General features: G+C 37.4%; 2 protein-coding genes across 6 annotated transcripts in view; one reads left to right on the forward strand and one right to left on the reverse strand.

Annotated features, from left to right (window-relative positions):
• The window catches only part of DNAlig3 (DNA ligase 3), a 957,513-nt gene that overhangs the window by 44,083 nt on the left and 894,273 nt on the right, over window positions 1–19,157 (forward strand). The gene's annotated exons all lie outside the window — the stretch shown is intronic.
• The window catches only part of CNMa (CNMamide), a 428,349-nt gene continuing 414,590 nt past the window's right edge, over window positions 5,399–19,157 (reverse strand). For all 3 annotated transcript variants that reach the window (XM_067142223.2, XM_067142221.2, XM_067142222.2), the window contains 2 exons: window positions 11,879–12,065; window positions 5,399–8,098 (listed from right to left, as the gene is read on the reverse strand). In XM_067142223.2, the coding sequence (XP_066998324.2) occupies window positions 8,019–8,098; window positions 11,879–12,065 (267 nt within the window). In that variant the 3' untranslated portion in view covers window positions 5,399–8,018. The remainder of the gene's footprint in view (window positions 8,099–11,878; window positions 12,066–19,157) is intronic.

Raw genomic sequence — 19,157 nt, forward strand, 5'->3', positions numbered from 1 at the left:
CCAACAGGCATGATGTGACATCTTTATTTCATGTGTGTGGCACACGTAAAACACATCTGTTGACAATGAAATTTGTTCGAACCACGCTCTACAACATACCGTTATTATGGCCAAATTAGTCAAGAATTCACAACTGTGTTCAGATGTAGGGTTCTTGTTACGATGCCACATGCACATTTCCTTGTGTTGCAAAATACATCAATTATGGGATTCACACCGCCTGATTGGAATCGCCTCATCTTATACTATGTTACATAATAGAGAGTTAATAATAATCTATATATTGAAAATACTAGGCTGATTTTCGTTACAGCGAGTTTGTGAGAACGGCTGAATCAGTTAACATCGTAAACCTCTTGGCCTGTAGATATGCAGAGTGTCTTTTAAAGCATAAAGATTTCTTGCTGTATATTGTTAAATGATTAAAGATAATTGTAGCATTCTGATTGACCAAAATGCTTGCCCATACTTCAAGGCCACCGAAACTGTTAGAACACTGGGGCATGTGGCATTATAGAGGAGGTGAAAGCGGGTAAGCATGCATGTGCAGTCAGATGTTCTTCCTGGTCAGCTTATTCCAGCCTGTGTTGTAGCGAGTCGCTTGGCCAAGAAGAAGCTATTCAGCGCAATTTTGCTGTCTCTTCTGTAGTTCTCCCTATATTTACTAGCTTGAAGTAATTTTGGATAAATTTAAACGTTTCATTCTATATGTCGTCTCTCTGTGTTTGTTAGCTTGAGTGATTTAGGAGAAATTTTAACACTGAAGCTGTGAACTTCTTCCATTCTGGTAGTCAGCGAAGTGAATCGATCCTCCGAGTCATATTAATGTGCTAATTTTCAATTTTGATTTGACAGACATGATACTCATATCAAACCAGGAACAGCTTTCGTTTATTAATGAAATCACTGATGTGCTCCAACAATACAACACAAATGTCATGAATGCATTTTTCATTGATGGTCCCAGGAGCACGAGTAAAACATGTAGGATGTACAATACAAAAGTGCTTCAATTTAGACCTTCATGTTATATCAGTAACATGGACAGGAATAGTCGCTGTTTTGCTGCATTACTGTGTGTGAATTGTCTTCTAAAATATATTATGTGTAATGATATTCCATTCCTTCTGGTAGGAAAATTATTGTTCTTGGGGACATTCCATAAAGGTTTTGCCACATGTTTATTGCCAAACAATTATTGAGTTATAATTGTACTAAATACTCTCCTCTTTAGCCCTTCTTCAAAATATGCTGCTTAGATAAAAATATGTGGGCAAAACCACAGAAAAAAATAAATGGAATTTGCTGATTTTTTTATAGGAAATCGGTAGGTGACTCTAATCTCTGTAAATGGTGATAGATCAAATGTTATTGAACTACCAGCCAGTATTTTAGCACATGATATCATGATTTTATAGCAAAACATTCACTTCTGCATAAAATGTCATCATTTTCTCAAAAGTTGCTATTCTTAATTAATGTAATTAATTTGATAGTCATTAGGGTTATACCCGGTAGTTCAAAACCGTACACTAGTCAACAGATTAATACTGAAGATGAAAACTAGCTACTTCAATTTCCACATAATTATTGAATTCCTTGGAATTAGTGGTTTGCCTCCACATCTTATTCTAAAAGTTGCTCCTTAGAAATCTGAACGTTTCGCAATGGCTCCTAAATGGAACCAGATTAGGGCCGAATTGTAAGAAGTATGTATGGAAATTATTTACATTTGGAAATAATAAGTGGAAATAAAACTAGACAGAGAGCTCTAATCCCTTGAACTGGCTTAACAATGTTCTATAAAACACTTCCATTATCTTTCAAGAGGCAACAATTTCCAGTTTGCTTGGCATTTTGTATCATGATCAATAAACCTCAAGGGGTGTGAAAATCTGTGTTTACCTCAGCCAGTTTTTAGCCATGGCCAGATAAAGGTTGCAATTTCAAAAGAGTGGTATTTTAAAGTTGCGATAGTGCCAAAAGGTAGGTAATTGTACAAGGAATGCACTGAGCAAGTGGCTTGGATTCGGGAAATAGTGTGTTCGAATCCCACTGTCAGCGGCCCTGAATATGGTTTTCCATTTTCGTGCCTTAATTAACGCCACAGCCACTACCTTCCCAGTCCTAGCCATTTCCCATCCTTGTGACATGGAAATACCTGCATGTGTCAATGTAGCATTAAACTGCTGTCAAAAAGAAGTAGTGTAAGCGTGAGTAAAGGTGAAATCTTGAAACATGAAAGGAATATGAATTTTTAAAAAGTTATGAGGATGCAGGTTATGATGAATCGACTTTTAAAGTGGAACATATGACAGCGAAATGGTGACTAGAACATAGTGCTGGATGGAGATTTGTGGAGAGATAAGCTACAGTGAAGACCAACCATACATATCTGATCCTTTCTGGCTGTATCTGATTTTGGGCAAGAACAATGATGGTGATTTAAAAGATGTCTAGATAACTGCTTAGTTAGCAAAGCCTGACCAACTGCCTGTTGCATCTCATGATGGATGAATTATAGCATAGGCTAGAGAAAAATGTAGCTCACAGTGATTTCCCAGTGTCTCATTTATGGCTGCTGAACTTTCCGTGGTGCCGAGTAACGGCATTCAGAGCTGTGCATGCTTTGTACAGTGGTGCTGCAATATCACTTTCTGGCTCATTGGGGTGGAAAAGAATTGCAGACATTGTCACTGCTCATCTTGCTTAGTACACTTCATTGTAGCACTACCATGGACTTTTGGCATTTTCCTATAGCCATGCATTCATCAGTGGTTCTTTTTGAAGATCCAATCAGAATCTGGCCTGATAATTTAACACCCAAAACAAATATGACCCAGTGTATTTAATTCAAGTACCGTATCTCTTTAGTCTTTTAGGTAACTCTCATTTATATATTTTTTGTACCACATGCTAGTCCAGAATCCTTATTCTTCATTATTTTCCAGATGAAGAATACTTGTCTCATAATGTGGTTTATGTTACCATGTTTGGTGCTTGAGTTTCGTATTTAAATGAATGTGCTCTTCATGTTGTGACCCAGACCATGAAAAAAGAGAACCAAGATACTTCACATGTAGTTTGGTTTGCAGTTGGATTCCTTTGGTTTGTCATCTGCTGCAGTGCTTCCCTTTTCAGCGTACTATTTCTCTATCCTTGAAAAATCAACGTCCTGGTTTTGAAAGCAAGTACAGCACTACTTATATATCTACTTTCTGGAACAAACTAGCGAATACATCACTATCTAAACACATCTTGGTCATTACAATTGTATGTTTTTTCTGTACCAATAGAGTCGAAAAGTAACCTAACTTTTATTACAGCAGACACAGAGCATTTTACACAAGGCCACTGTTAAAGTTAGAACCTTGCAGTGAGACACGTTTCTAAACAGTCCTGCAGTTCATGTTTAGTTATTGCCTGCAGTGTGTATGACACGTTTGTCCTCACCTCTCCTCTCCTTGAGCATGGTTTTGACTTTCTGCTCTGCTGGAGCAAGATCTGAAGAGTACAGGGGATGTGCATGTCCATTGTCTTGATGGAAAATCCAATTCTATCTTTGCCACATATGACGCCTTGTACTTTGTGCTGCGTCATGAAGGTGCTGAAGAATGGCAACATCAATCTCTTTAGTGACAGTTCGACATATCAAAATGAATTCAAATTGTACCAATTCCTGGAATAGAAGAATACTTTGAGCTTTGCTAGGATATGTTCTTTTTTACTCTACTGGTATATTTCTATACCTATTACCAGACACTTGTTCGATTAACTGTCATAATTGGAAACAGCAGAGAAGAATTAAGAAGTTGAACTGGTAAATGAACTTTGAACCCTTGAAATCACCTTCTGTAGTTGACTATTGTATAATTCATCCACTCTCTGCGTTCTGCATAGCATCTACATTATGGCAAACAGACTTGTGGTAACTCTTGTGCACCTGACTCTTCAGCTATTTTGATCTATGACCTGAACCACATGCAAGGTGTTTTGGACTGCAACTCAACATGCTAGATTAAACTTTCTACTTCAATTTATTGTTAAAACATTATGTGGAATGTTCAATTTCTGTGATCTTCTCTTAGAATACATCCACTGTATAGTTAACTCCACATCTGAGACAGTCATTCTTTTAATATCTCTACATATTGAAAATAAAAGAGGAGTTAATTAAAAGTACAATGAGAATTTGTTGTTAATTCCTTGTTTGCTCTAATATTTAGGCTTTAACCACATGTTTTGTACTCTGCATAATATGATGAAGTGTTTCCTTCATCTAACATTCAGAAACTTGTCTGGTGTAATTCAGATTAGAGTACCTGATATGAGTTTGAAAAATGTTTTGAATGAAAGAAGAATAGTTCTCTCTTTGGAGTAACTTATTACAAAAGTCTATCTAGTTACCTTCCTTGCAGATAAAGGGTTTTGGCCAGGCTGAGTGACACAGACGGTTGAGATGCTGGCCTTCTGACCCCAACTTGACAGGTTTGATCCTAGCTCAGTCCGGTGGTATTTGAAGTTGCTCAAATACGTTCAGCCTCGTGTCATTAGATTTACTGACATGTAAAAGAACTCCTGCGGGACTAAATTCCAGCACGCCGGCGTCTCCGAAAATTGTAAAAATGATGTAGTGGGACATAAAGCCAGTAACATTATTATTAGATAAAGGGTTAATAATCTGTTTAATGTCTTATTCCAAACTTCCAGTCACTTCATTTAATGTTGTTATTTCATTGATTATATACAGTTATAGCTACAAATTGGATTGGCAGATGGACTTTTATTTGGGAGACATAGTACAAATACAGAGGGTTCCAAAAGAAATCTACTCACTGTTTGATAGTCCATATCTTCTGACAAATTTGACTTGCAGGTACAATATTTTGGCACTGAGAGAGAGTAATGATATATGTTTGAAATGACCATCGGCAGCTTCTGAACAACGCCGATGGTACCGAACTGCAGACCAAATTCAGCTGTCGGTGTATCTGACGTAATGACAGCACATGATGCTACGATGTAATGGTTTGAGCGCATGGTTCACGAGGATGAGGAATTTGCGGGGAAATTTGTGTGGTTTGGCAAGACACAATTCAAACTTAACAGTACTGTCCTCCACAATGGTGTCTACTGGTCTCCTATAAATCATCACGTTCATGTGGAGAAATTAGTGCACATGTATTATACTTACATGAATCTGGTCCATATTTTGTGTTAAGTTTCTTGGCTATATACTTCATAGGTGATGGAAAACTTTTTAAATGTTTTTTTAAAGGCAGCAAAAATTAGAAGTTCATACTTCGTTTTTGTGGAACTTAATTCTGCCTAATGAGGGGCAGAAACTTTTAATATCTTTTGTGGAAGAGGGAGGCCATTAAAAATTAAACACACTGAATGAACATTTTTATAAAAGAACATTTATTTTACTGAAAGGGTCATATTTTTCTTGTAAATAAAATTTCAGTCAATATGTAAACAGTAAAAAATAAATTATTATGGATTTTTAAAATTTAGAATAAATAAAAGTTTTGCTCGTATTAGAAAGGAAATGAATATACTTAGTTCTAAATGTTTAATCAGAATATTCTTAAGTAGTTTTTTTAACTAGCTGATTTGATGATTTCATGTGAAACATTTTTGGCACCAGAGGCAAGCTATGCAATTTTTCTTTTCCTGTATGTTTTTAAAGCAAAATATACCAGTATGTTAGATATTCAGTTTGTTGTTTGAAGGACTCATTGTCAATTTCTGTGATGTCCTCATCAGATGAATCATCATAAATTACCCCTCTTACAATTTCTCATGGGCTATTTTTTTTATATCTCCACCCTAGTTTCTGAAGAGTATATTTTGCACATGGGAGGTATTTCTCAATTTCACTCGTACATGATATTAGTGCCACAGAAATGAGTGAGGTTAGATTTAGAGGTGCAGTTTCTTTAGTTTTACCTACCTTATGCTATAGTTTGGTTATGTTAAAAGTGCTTCACTCATTACATTGTACATTTTCTACTTGTAAACATGAAACCATCAAATCAGGAAAGTATGTGTTGATTTGCCTTTACACTGTTGTGTAGGATAGAAGTGACATCGTTGTTGTTGCTATAATGAAATAAAATTATGTTATTAACAAATTACATTAAACAATTAATTATTTACTCAAGCCAACCATAAATTTGTAAATTGTACATCAATTTATCTAAAATGGCCTCAGGCAGAATTAGAGACATGGGCAGAATTTGGTTCATTTTCCCTATTGTGATATATGAGTCATTGCAGTACAGAAGAAAGTAGACCCTTGTGAGAGTAAGAGTAATGTGATTAACGTTTTGACGTTTGCTGCAGCCGGGCTGTGTGGCTCAGATGGTTGAGGCACTGGCCTCCTGATCCCAACTTGGCAGGTTCGATCCTGGCTCTGACCAGAGCGTTTTGAAGGTGTTTAGATACGTCAGCCTCGTGTCGGTAGATTTACTGGCACATAAAAGAACTTCTGCGAGGCTAAACCTCGGCGTCTCCGAAAACCATGGGATGTAAAAGCAATATTATTATGATTATTATTATTATTATTATTATTATTATTATTATTAATATTATTATTATTAATATTATTATTATTATTATTATTATTATTATTATTATTATTATTATTTTTATTTATTTATTTATAAGTTTGTTGCATTTTATTTCATTCTTGTGAAGTGTATTGTGTACTTAAAAATAATGTTTTCTCTGCTGAATAGTCCTTCCTTATGCTTTTGACATTACTTTTACTTAAGTATTTGAAATATTTGGTTTATTGAGAAACATTGGCCCGTTCCTTTGTTTTGCAGCATTTTAAACAGTGTCTTCTGTTTGAGGGTCTGAATGGTATAACACTTGGCTCCCTTATCTCTGTATAGGTATTGTAGGTATGGTTCCCTTGTAAACTAAGTTAAATCGAATTTTGTTCTGAGCAGTCTATGTTTCCAAAGCATTTTGTAGAGAAAGATTTGGGAAGTAGTAGTGGCTGTATTTTAATGGTAAGAATATTTTAAAATTGGCTTTTGAAGGGTATTTGGTCGAGCTCAGTATGACCAAGCAGTGCATCAAAAGGAATGTATGCATTTGTCATCATATTGTCCGAAACTTCAATCTATTGAAATAAAGTTCTGTGTACATGTCACAGCAGGCATGTATTATTTACTGATTTATTCATGTACTGTGGAAAATTTCATTGAACTGAATGGTACCACTACATGGAGTATCAGTGTTCGCAGACCTTAGTATAATAAACCATACTGTAGTTAACATGTCAGTACATATTGACTCTTAAAATCACTTAAAATCACTTAAAATCAACTATCGTTGATGAACTAATATGTTTAATACCTATATATCTTACTGGTTATGTTAGGAGATCAAAGAAAACGACTTGTGGTCAAATTTCTCACCTCATGTAAAACTTAAGATTCAGTAACCATTTAGATGGGATGTTATGACAATGAATGCAATTTAACTAGTGTTGGACTCGTATAGTTTGGCCTATCCAGTTGTTACATAATAGTCTTAAGTTCAGTGTTTCTTCTTCTTCTTCTTCTTCTTCATATTTTGAAACTCTATGTGAATGGTGTCTACATTTATTGAATCCAAAGTTTGTTAAACACAAGCTATCTCTACTGTAAAGTCTAGGTTATTAGTAGAATACACATGCAACAACTACATGGAGAATAACATTGTTAATTAAAAACAAAAGTACAAAAGTTGCTCAGTTGGTATATTGGGGTAGTTTATTATTGGTAATCAGTAGCTACATTTACTGCCACCCTTCCCCTTCAAGTTAAAACCCCAACTCTGCAATACAGTAATTGTGACTTAGTGAATTGCAAACATCAATGATTAATGTCAGATCTTACACCACGTAGAGAATACATTCTCTACTCTGTTTATATGTAAACTACGGAAGTTCTTTTGAAGCGGAAGTCAGGGGATGGCGCAGTCACTTGATTTGATGCGCAAAGTACTGGGCCTCTTGGCATTCAGAAGCGATTCCTGGGAATGGGACGCAGGTTACGTTTTCGGCCCATGTTGCAGATCTTGAAGTGGCACAATGACATATCTAAAAGAAGAAATGGCATGATATAGTGCAGTCAGTTATATTAATTCAAATAGTTATAGGATGCATAAAAAGGTAGGAAAGGTATTATTTTATTCATCAATGTAAAATTTTTATTTACTTTGTGATTTGTTAGCAAACTACTTTGTTTTTTAGCACAATATTGTAAACAATCTAAGTATTACTGAAAATACGGTTGTACTTGGGTGAGGCAGCGTTCAGAGTTGGGTGACTAATTGGGAGGGAGCAGCGGGCAGGAAAAGATGAATTTTAGAGTAGAATGTATGAGGGCTTCAAATGCAAAAACAGTAGGGCAAATTCAGAATGGAATGTGCGTGTGTTTATCTTTCAAGGACCAGCGCCTTTTTAATTAACACTGAAAAAAAAAAAAGAACGTTAGTGCGAAAGGAAACAGTGTCGTCATGGATTTAACGGCCGGGCTGAGTGGCTCAGATGGCTGAGGCGCTGGACTTCTGACCCCAACTTTGCAGGTTCGATCCTGGCTTAGTCCGGGGGTATTTAAAGGTGCTCAAATACGTCAGTAGATTTACTGACACGTAAAAGTACTCCCGCGGGACTAAATTCCGGCACCTCAGCGTCTCTGAAAACCGTAAAAGGTAGTTAGTAGGACGTAAAGCCATATTGTTAGAGATTTAGCGCGCTACTGTACATGGGGGCAGACACAAACAAGCAGTAGGCCTGGTTCCTGACATGGCCGAGTGCAGTACGCAATACATTTGTTGTAAGTATAGGTAGCTGTTCCTCACAGCTTTGCTCCAAGTAACTGACGTGATCTTGTTTGCCTGTTTTTCCAAGTTCAAATCTGGGCAAAATATTAGATTTTTGCACTGAAATGTATCGTCCCTGTGGTTTGGATTCCGCGTAAAACTGGAGGTCTTGTGGCTGTGACACGATATGAACAGTGGCGTAAAACTACGAGCTAAAACACATAGGAAATAATAACAATAATAACAATTTTCTTTACGTCACACCAACACAAATAAGTCTCATGGCGACGATGGGATAGGAAAGGGCTAGGAGTTGGAGGGAAGCGACCATGGCCTTAATTAAGCTACAGCTTGGTATGAAAATGGGAAACAACGGAAAACCATCCTTGGGGTTGCCGAACCCAAACCCACTATCTCTCGAATGCAAGCTCACAGCTACATGACCCAGTAATAATAATATTTTACTTTGTATTATTATACATTAATCATTACGGCCATATGTGGGCCACGCAGACATTTAATTTGGTTGCACTCCCTAAACACAAGACGCGAAATACGGAATTGATAATTTGATACATATTGAAATATTTGTGCGATAAACAAATGCTGTAAGCTAGCAAACACACACGTGTTTATTTCTCTGCTCACTTCATTGTCATGTGCGCGGTAAAAACTTAGCGCAAAACACACACACGTGGGATTAATTCTTCATTCACATTTTTTGTTTACCTGAGATTACCAATATACTGGTATGTAGGTGTATTAGTAATGTTATCAAACGAATGAACGAGACCTGTGTGTGCTTGCACGTCGCCAGACACACACGGGAGTACAGCATACTTTGACTTACTTACAGTACTGATTCTATATAGTACTCAGAATTATATTAAAATAATTATCACATTTACGTCGTGGTGTTAATAAAAAATGAAAAACCATAAAAATTAACAATACAACTATCTGTTGTATTGTTAATCGATTCTGTTTATATTCAATTTCCATTACCTTTTAGTTTTTATGCCCTGCCTCTAGAGAATCAAACCCGAGACCTGATTGTAAAAGGAAATAAAGGATAATGTTAAATAAAATTAGTATTCTTATTTAATGTCTATATTGTACTTCACAAAGCTTGAAGCAAGTTCGGCTTTTCTGACACTTTCATTTTTATCAGTATTCAAAAAATCATGTCTTTAAGCCACAACATTCTCTGCCCACGAATGCGGTTGTTCTACATTTTTCTATAAAATATGAAAAAGTTCAACACTGTAACACATAAGTATGGACTAAAAACATGCACAGGTTTTCTTTAAATCACTGATCACACGTTTTTACATCTTTATTCGTAATGCTAATGGATTCTCGACAAATATTTTGAATGCTTCTTCCAAAACTAATCTCAAATTTGGTTTTATTAAACATTAAAATTCGTTTGTTGTATGTGTTATTTAATAGAAATGAATTATGATGTAAAAAAATTCCAACAGTTCAACATGATATACAAAAGTTACACACTGAAATGAAAAAAAAAGAATTCTTACCAGCACCTGGTGGACTTACTGTCTCTAACCAGTTTTTCTTCGATATAGTCTTAACAAGTAAAAGCACTGAATTCTATTAAAATTATTAATTTATATATTCAATAAATCATTGAAAACACACTTTTATCAACATTCAAATAATCATGTCCTTATGCCGCAGCATCCTCTGCCATCCAATACGGTTGTTCTACATTTTTCTACAAAACAGTATAAGACAAAAGTTGAGACTGAAAAACCATGCATAGCTTTTTGAAAACACTGATCACTGGTATTTACAACTGCAGTGAGGTTAGCCATGCACACTAATTCAAAATTCCGCGCCAAAACAATTGCACGAGGTTAGGACCTGTCAAGATGAGAGCTGTCAGGTTATCCGCGTTCACTTGTTCAAATTCCGAGCCCTCGTGGTAAAAAAATAGGACCTGTCAAGACGGCAACAGTGAGGTTAGTCACGTTCACTTGTTCAAATTCCGCGCCCACGTAGTTATGATGGCAGCAGTGAGGTTAGCCTCGTTCGCTTGTTCACAGAAAGTAAGGTTAGGACCTGTCAAGGTGGCAGCAGTGAGGTTAGCAGCGCCCACATGCTTAAAAGTGAGGTTTGGGTCTGTCAAGAGCACGTGCGTTTATTTTTAAACAATAGCACGTGACCGTAACGTCACTGTCATGACGTCATGGTGTCAGTGACCTTGGCTGGGGTCATTGACCTCGGGTGCTGTCTCAGCACCAAAAAAATGCTGACGAGGTGGCTTAGAACCCGCCCAGTCCCTCTACTACTATATTGTAGTTCGTGTTTGCGTATTTGAATGTTTATTTTAACTTCTAACTTGAATGATATATATATATTTGTACTTCAAGGCAATGGCCTATTCCATTGTAACCTATACTTTTTATAATTTTATTAGAAAATAAGGTATTACGAATTAGATCCACTGAATGTTTTAATCTCATAATCATTTTTCATCATCATTTATTTTAAATTCTAGTACGTGGATATATTTTAAAATTTCAATTATAATGTTGTTTTGTTCCATCTCGTACCATTAGGGGCTGATGACTTAGCTGTTAGGCCCCTTTAAGTAACAAACATCATCGTCATCTGAATTGAATATTCTGTATGACAATTTGTGCTCTACTCTATGCTGGCCCCGAGCACAAGCTCTGCTTCATCTCTGTCATTGCATTTACAAATAAACTTCCCTTTCGTAAAGGTCGGTTGCTTTCTCTTGAAAGCTCAGCTTCTTCAATTGTTATGTAAGAAAACGAACAGTATAAACTTTATTAATCGGCATTACTGTACCGGAGAGCGTATTATCCCCTGTAAAGCTGAACCTGAAGTGAATCCAAAATTCCATTTTATTTGTTTACCACTGACAATCATACATGAGGTAGTAATATGTGTATGGTATGCATGTTGTAAACAAACACATATCTGACTCTTCCCCTCCGCTCTAGAAACTATTCGCCATTTGCATACAGCTTAACACTTTGTATGTACGATTAGACTAGGGGTAACTTACAGCTTCCTCTCTTGGATTCCTCCTTGCTGGCATACATGGGCAGCGGCATTGGGAGGGGCTCAGCGGATTCTTCTTCATCAGGCTCAGACTCGTCTCCCTCAAAGGCCAACAACCGCTGTTGTTGTTGCTGCTGTTGCTGCTGGGAAGTCATTCTCATCAGAGCCATGAGCTTTGCAGGCACCTGTGCCTGTAAAACAGTAAGATATTCTGTGTTGATTTGTGAGGTTGGTATGGTGAGGGGTACGATTTTGTTTGTAGGGACTTGACTCGTACTTCTTTGAATGCCTTATGTATTGAATGAGGAAGGAATATCACGGGAGAATTTAATCGGAATATCTAGAAAGGTCATATACCACAAAAGAAATACATTTAGCAGGATAATTTTATGAAATTATAATGGAGTGCATGATTTCTTATGTAAACATTGTGTTTTAATACGCAAGTTTATTTTTTAAATACACGATGCATTTTATATCCTTGGAATCTGTTATTAAGAATGACTTGAGCACTTTTAACGAAGTGTGATCTTTCTTTTGTTTCGTTGTGTAAAATCATACTGTCATGAATTTCAATAACAAATATTCTTATACGAGTACAAAGCCCCGATTGTCCGTAGAATTGGGCGACAAGAGCACCGCGGATAGCAGATATTGCGGATGATCCGAAAAAACTAAAAATGAGGTCTAAACACGAATAAAGTTATTTCAACACAAAAAGTATGTTTTATTATACAAAAACATAAAATTAAAAACTTAAAAATATATACAGTACAGCAGAAACCTTTGCTCTGCGTCTAAATCACTAAAATAAAGAATAGTAGTTGAGGAAAAAGGACGGAGGTGACGATCTAGCCAATCATAGCACAGGAACAAAAGTACAGACCACGTTTCTGGTTGGAGGGGTGGGGGAAAATAAAGATGGCGTCACTGGCGGGAAATTATGGAGGTAACCGTGTTGAATTTTCCAGGTGTGCCAAACCAACATTTTTCTATTTCGAATTTTGACATTTGCATTTTTGCCCTTTACCAGTTTGGTCCTATCGCTTTTTGACTTATGGCATCGTATTCTAGACGTCATAGGCTGGATTCTCTGAAGGGAAGTCAAAAATGTTCCGTTTTGCTCTAAGACGCACCGTTTTGGAAATATTTGACATTCTCGAAAAATTTAGAGAACTACTAGGAAAACCTATAGTTCAAGCGGAAGCATATTGTATTTAGAAGTTGGCTGCGCTGCATGTTCGAATTTATGGAGGGAAAATTTGAATTTTTGAAATATATTCAATCTGGCCGTCGACCAATCAGAGAGCAGTGGGCGGAGCCAGGTGAGGCCACTGGTGAGCAGTAGGTAGGGATACAGCTGAGTAGCAAGTGATGAGCAGTGGTGAGAAATTTCAATAAATGCCCGATTTAACATGTTTTGAGTCACGTTTTACTGAATTGCAGGTGAGGACACAACTGAGCATGTGAGGGGACAAGTGAGAAGTAGGTGAGGACAGAAGTAAGGAGGGACAAGTGTTTGCCACCTAACATCTAGCGGTGATTACGTGCATTACTGGAAGTGGTGAAGCTGGCGCCCGCCGTCTCGCCGTCGCGATTTGAACGACATGAGACTCGGTGGCACATCGTGGCATTGTCTAATAGTGAAAAACAGGCGATGACACAAATGAGCAGCCGCACCCAGAAATCACGTTCTGGAACGAAGTAGTCAAGCTGTTTACGTAATTGAGGCACAAAAATATTTTCAAACATTCTTGAAAAATCTGCTGGGTCATCCAGTCTGCTTTTTGGGTTGAAATAATAAACTGGTAAATTTTCTGCTCTTGTCCCCCTAAAAGACCTCCGTTTCTTAGATTTGCCCATGACAAGAAGCCTAAGTTTGTGACTAGCCGCAGCGTTGCTGCGTGGCAAGATTGAAGTTTTTTCCGTGCTACTTTTGTGACCTGCCGCTTGATGTTCACTTTCATATGCTAAAGGAGTGGGGTGACACTTCAAAAAAAAAAAAAAAAAAGATTCATCAGCGTTATAAATGTTTTCATATCCTAATGACAGATCTGCAGAAAACACAAACTTTTCCCAATCACTTTGAAAATCATTAGTTGCTTGTTGATCACCACTTAGCTTCTCTCCGTGTAGACAAATCTCTCTAATTCCATGATGTTTCTGAAAACGATGTAACCAGCCGGACTTCGATTCAAAATTTCCCTCCAATTCTAAGAAATATAAACCGGTTTTCGGTTTAGCTGCAGTGGTAGGACCAAACACGGGGGTGCCCTCACGTCACACCTGAGCTAACTATTCCGCTAATGCCGAACCATGTTCATTTTAGATGGATTTCTTCATTTAGTCATTCATGTCGTATTGGCCAACTTTGGACCACGTCATTTCAACTGGCTACTTCTGACTTTGATGTCTGCCCAGTACTTCCGCATTCGTTCTCGGTGTCGGTCTTTCCTCTCCTGTGTCTATGCCTTTCCTGTTTTTAATTCTGTCTTGTCTCGGAAGTCCTGGAACGCTTGAAGTTTCTTCTTAAGTGGGACACGCTCCTGGATGTCATTATGTGTGATTCCCACCTCGGTGAACCAATCCCCTTTGGTTTTCTCCTGCTGAAGGAAGGTAATGATGCGGTTGGTCAGTCTTGTTTGATGCATTCGTGTCACATGCCCATAAAAGGTAATTCTTCTTCTCCGGATGATATCGGTGTATAGTTCGTCGTTATGCCGTCTTCTGTACTCCTCATTGTCTTTGACGGGACCGAAGATCTTTCCCAAAATCTTCCTTTCTTTGGCCTCCAGTTTTTCGATCAGGCCCTTTTTATTCATTGCAAGACATTCTGAAGCGTATAAGACCTCTGGACGGATGACTCTGCAGTAATGTATCTGTTTTGCTTTGAAAGAAGATATGGACCTCTTGTTGTAGACGCCCTTAGTTAAATAGTACGCCATTTCCATTTTGTTCATCCGTAATGTAAATCCTTCTTTCTCTGATAAGTTGGTGTTATCAATTCTCCCAGATACTTGAACTTATCTACACGTATGATTTTGTCTTGTCCCACTGTGAGCAATGAAGAAACAATGAAAAATCCACCTCTCACTGTTGATTTATTCATTTTTTTTCATCCCAGAAGCACTATCCGACCCTGATGCAAAGGCCAACAGTATGTATTTTTGCTTTAAAACGTCTTGCACTGTTGTTTCCCTGATCCCGCAGTCCAAACACATCTGCTTCCTTGAAGTGCCATTTGCTATTTGAGAAATAATTTCAAGCTTTTGTGCAATCGTTAACACAACCTTCTTTCGTTTTTCAGCCATCATTAATTTCAGGAACTAACGAAACACTATAATCTTGAGCACTGACAAAGAAATCTAAACCACGACTGATCACTGAGCACGCTTACTGACAATGACAACTGACACCACTGGCAAGCCGAGAGAATATGTTGGTTGGTGAACCTGACCGAGTGGATAGATAGAAATCTGTATATATAAATAACTTGTCCTGACTGACTGACTGACTGATTCATCATCGCCGAGCCAAAACTACTGGACATAACGAAATTAAATTTTGTAGATACATTTAGAGTACAATGTAGGTGATCGCTAAGGGAGGATTTTTAATATTCCATCGCCAAGGGGATGAAAAGGGGGTTAAATTTTAAAATGAGTATATCTATATCTCAAAACTTTAAAAGTTTACAGATGTAAAAATTGGTATTTAGAATCTCCTTTAAAAATAAGGAAACACGTATTTTTTTGTTTTCGGAAAATCCCAATAGGAGAGGTGAAGAAGGGTGAAAAAGGGGTTGAATGCCTTTAATGAGGATACTTATATCTCAGAAACTGAGGATATTACAGACCTAAAAATTGGTATTTGGGAATTCTTTTAAAAATAAAGGAATACATATTTTTTGTTTTTAGAAAAAACAGTAAATGAGAGGGTGAAAAGGGGGGTTAATTTTTTAAATGAGTGTATCTATATCTCAAAACTTCAAAAGTTTACAGATGTAAAAATTGCTGTTTAGAATCTCCTTTAAAAACGAAGAAACACGTTTTTTTTTGTTTTCGGAAAATCTCAATAGGAAGGTTAAGAAGGGGTTGAATGCCTTTAATGAGGATACTTATATCTCAGAATCTGAAGATATTACAGACCTGAAAATTGGTATTTAAGATCTCCTTTATAACTAAAGAAACACGCATTTTTTTTGTTTTTGGGAAGTCTAATTAATGGGGGGGGGGGTGAATTTTAAAAATGAATGTATCTATATCACAAAACATTTAAAGTTTACAGATATAAAAATTGGTATTTTGAATCTCCTTTAAAATAAACATATTTTTTTGTTTTCGGAAAATCCCAATAGGAGGGGTGAAGAAGGGTGAAAAAGGGTTTGAATGCCTTAAATGAGGATACTTATATCGCAGAAACAGAAGATATTACAGACCTGAAAATTGGTATTTGAGATCTCCTTTGAAAATAAAGGATTTTTTTTGTTTTTGGAAAATCCAATTAACGGGGGTTAAACAGGAGTGACAAATTGGGGTGAATTTTTAGAAAGACTCTATCTACAGTATATCTCAGAAACGTAAAAAGTTACAGACGTAAAATTGGTATTTAGAATCTCCTGTAAAAGTGAAGAAACATAGGTGACATTTTAAAATGAGCATTTCTACAGTATATCTCAAAAACTTAACGTGTTACCGAAGTGAAAAATAGTATTTTTTAATCTCTATTAAAAATAAAGAATCACGTATTTTTTGTTTTCTGAAAAACAACTTGGGTGGAGTGGTAAAAGTGACTGAAAATGGGGTTGAGTTCCTTTAATTAGGATACTGATATCTCAAAAGCTGAAGATATTACAGATGTCAAATTTGGTATTTGGAATCTGCTTCAAAAATAAAGAAATACGTATTTTTTGTTTTCGGAAATCCACCTAAAAGGGGTAGGGGTGGGGGAATTGAAAAAATAGTTGAATTATTTGTATGAGGAGACTATTATCTCAAAAACGAAAGATTTTGCAGACGTGAACATTGGTATTTGGAATCTGCTTTAAAAATAAAGAAACACGTATTCTCGGAAAATCCAGTAAAGGGGGCGGGGGGCAGGTGAAAGAATTGAAAATTAATTGAATTAATTGTCTGAGGATACTTAGATCTAATAAAAACTAAATTTGTTACAGACGTAAAAGTTGGTATTTGGATCTCCTTTAAAAACAAAGAAAAAAAGCGTTTTGTGGGGGAATCATATTTTTGGGGTGGGGGTGAAAAGGAGTTGAATTTCTTTTATGAGGGGACACATCTCAAAACACATTTGAAATAAACGATAGGAATGATATTGTCCGTGCAATTGTTCACCTTTATAATGTCAATAATGTACGGAAGTATATCATTCGTGTCGCCAGAAATCTCGCGACCGGGCGAGTTGGCCGTGTGGTTTGTGGCGCGCAGCTGTCAGCTCGCATCCGGGAGATAGTGGATTCGAATCCCACGGTCGGCAGCCCTGAACATGGTCTTCCGTGGTTTCCCATTTTCACACCAGGCAAATGCTGGAGCTGTACCTTAAATAAGGCCACGGCCGCTTCCTTCCCATTCCTAGGCCTTTCCTGTCCCATCGTCGCCATAAGACCTATCTGTGTCGGTGCGACGTAAAGCAAATAACAGAAAAAACAATAAATCTCCCGCACTTGCCTACGCGCGACGATGGTGCTGGTCACGTTGTCAGCAATGGCAATGACAGCAGATGTAATTTCCCCGCAAGTAGCGGTCTTGCATCTTGCTGTGTGGTCCAGAACAATAATAATAATAATAATAATAATAATAATAATAATAATAATAATAATAATAATAATAATAATGTTCTGGACCGTCGTCAAAATGTGCGGACCGCGCTGGAAACTGATCCTGGCCGAGTAATGACTATGATTGCAGTCCAGCCGCGGGTTCAGTACCGCCAAGGCACCCAAGACGACATTACGCCGGATCTCCTCAAGGATTTGATCCATATTTAAAATGCTTATAGGAAAGGATGGCAAAGATTTAGGGACCCAACTGACCGGGTGGAATACCTGGACCTAGCCCGAGAAGTACGAAATCGATTGCTGGAAGGAAAGATTGAAAAATGGGAGGAACTTTGCCGTAATCTCTCAGAAAACGAGTCAGATCCGCGAATTTCGGCGGATTATATATAAAACGTTAAGCATTCAATTATTAATTTCATTATAATACCGTAGCGAAGCACGGGTATCTTGCTAGTACTTGAATATGACAATACCGGACAGCTTGCGGTTTTCAGCGAGATGTCTATAGTGCTGCCACTTATATGATTCTTGACACGTTAGCGTGTTGTTTATAATGTATCAGAGTTTGTCACTAAATAATGTTACATTGCAGTTATATTCCAAGAAAAGTGTTATGTGCTGAGCAAATCACCCAGCAAGATAATGAATGACATGGGAACTGGTAAGCACCGTAAGTATTAAAATAGTCATGATCTCGCACCTTCTGTGACCGAGCAAGTGGCTGTGCGGTTTGGGTCACGTAGTGATCAGCTTGCATTCGGGAGGTAGTCGGTTCGAATCCCACTGTCAGCAGCCCTGAATATGGTTTTCAATTGTTTCCCATTTTCACACGAGGCAAATGCTGGGGCTGTACCTTAAGGCCACGGGCGCTTCCTTTCACACTCCTAGCCCTTCCTTATCCTATCGTTGCCACAAGACCTATCTGTGTCGGTGCGACATAAAGCAAATTGTAAAAAATATAGTAGCAAATATGGAACTCTAATACACTCATACTTGAGGGTCCGCATTGTTAAGTAGTATCATAAATTTCACAATTGAAAAATTGTGGGCCTGTAGCGTAATAGTTATCGCGGTAGTCTTCAAATTTATGGTCATGAGTTTCGAATGCAGGGCTTTTTTAACTGTAAGATAATAATAATGTGATTTTTCTACGTCCCACTAACTACTTTTACGGTTTTCGGAGACGTCGAGGTGCTGGAAATTTTGTCCCGCAGGAGCTCTTTTACGTGCCAGTAAATCTACCTACATGAGGCTGACGTATTTGAGCACCTTCAAATACCACCGTACTGAGCCAGAATTGAACCTGCCAAAATTGGGATCAGAAGGCCCGGCGTGAGAAAATTATTTCAGGGTATTGTTAACATAGGCCTGAGCACCAGTTCAACTAATTTAATACATATGTATGATCATTCTTCATTCATACATTTGTGAAGGAGACATTAGGAAATTCTGAACTTTTCTTCCTTGACAGGGGAACTGGTAAGCACCGTAA

Source organism: Anabrus simplex, chromosome 2 (genome assembly GCF_040414725.1).
Source record: "Anabrus simplex isolate iqAnaSimp1 chromosome 2, ASM4041472v1, whole genome shotgun sequence".
NCBI lineage: Eukaryota > Metazoa > Arthropoda > Insecta > Orthoptera > Tettigoniidae > Anabrus > Anabrus simplex.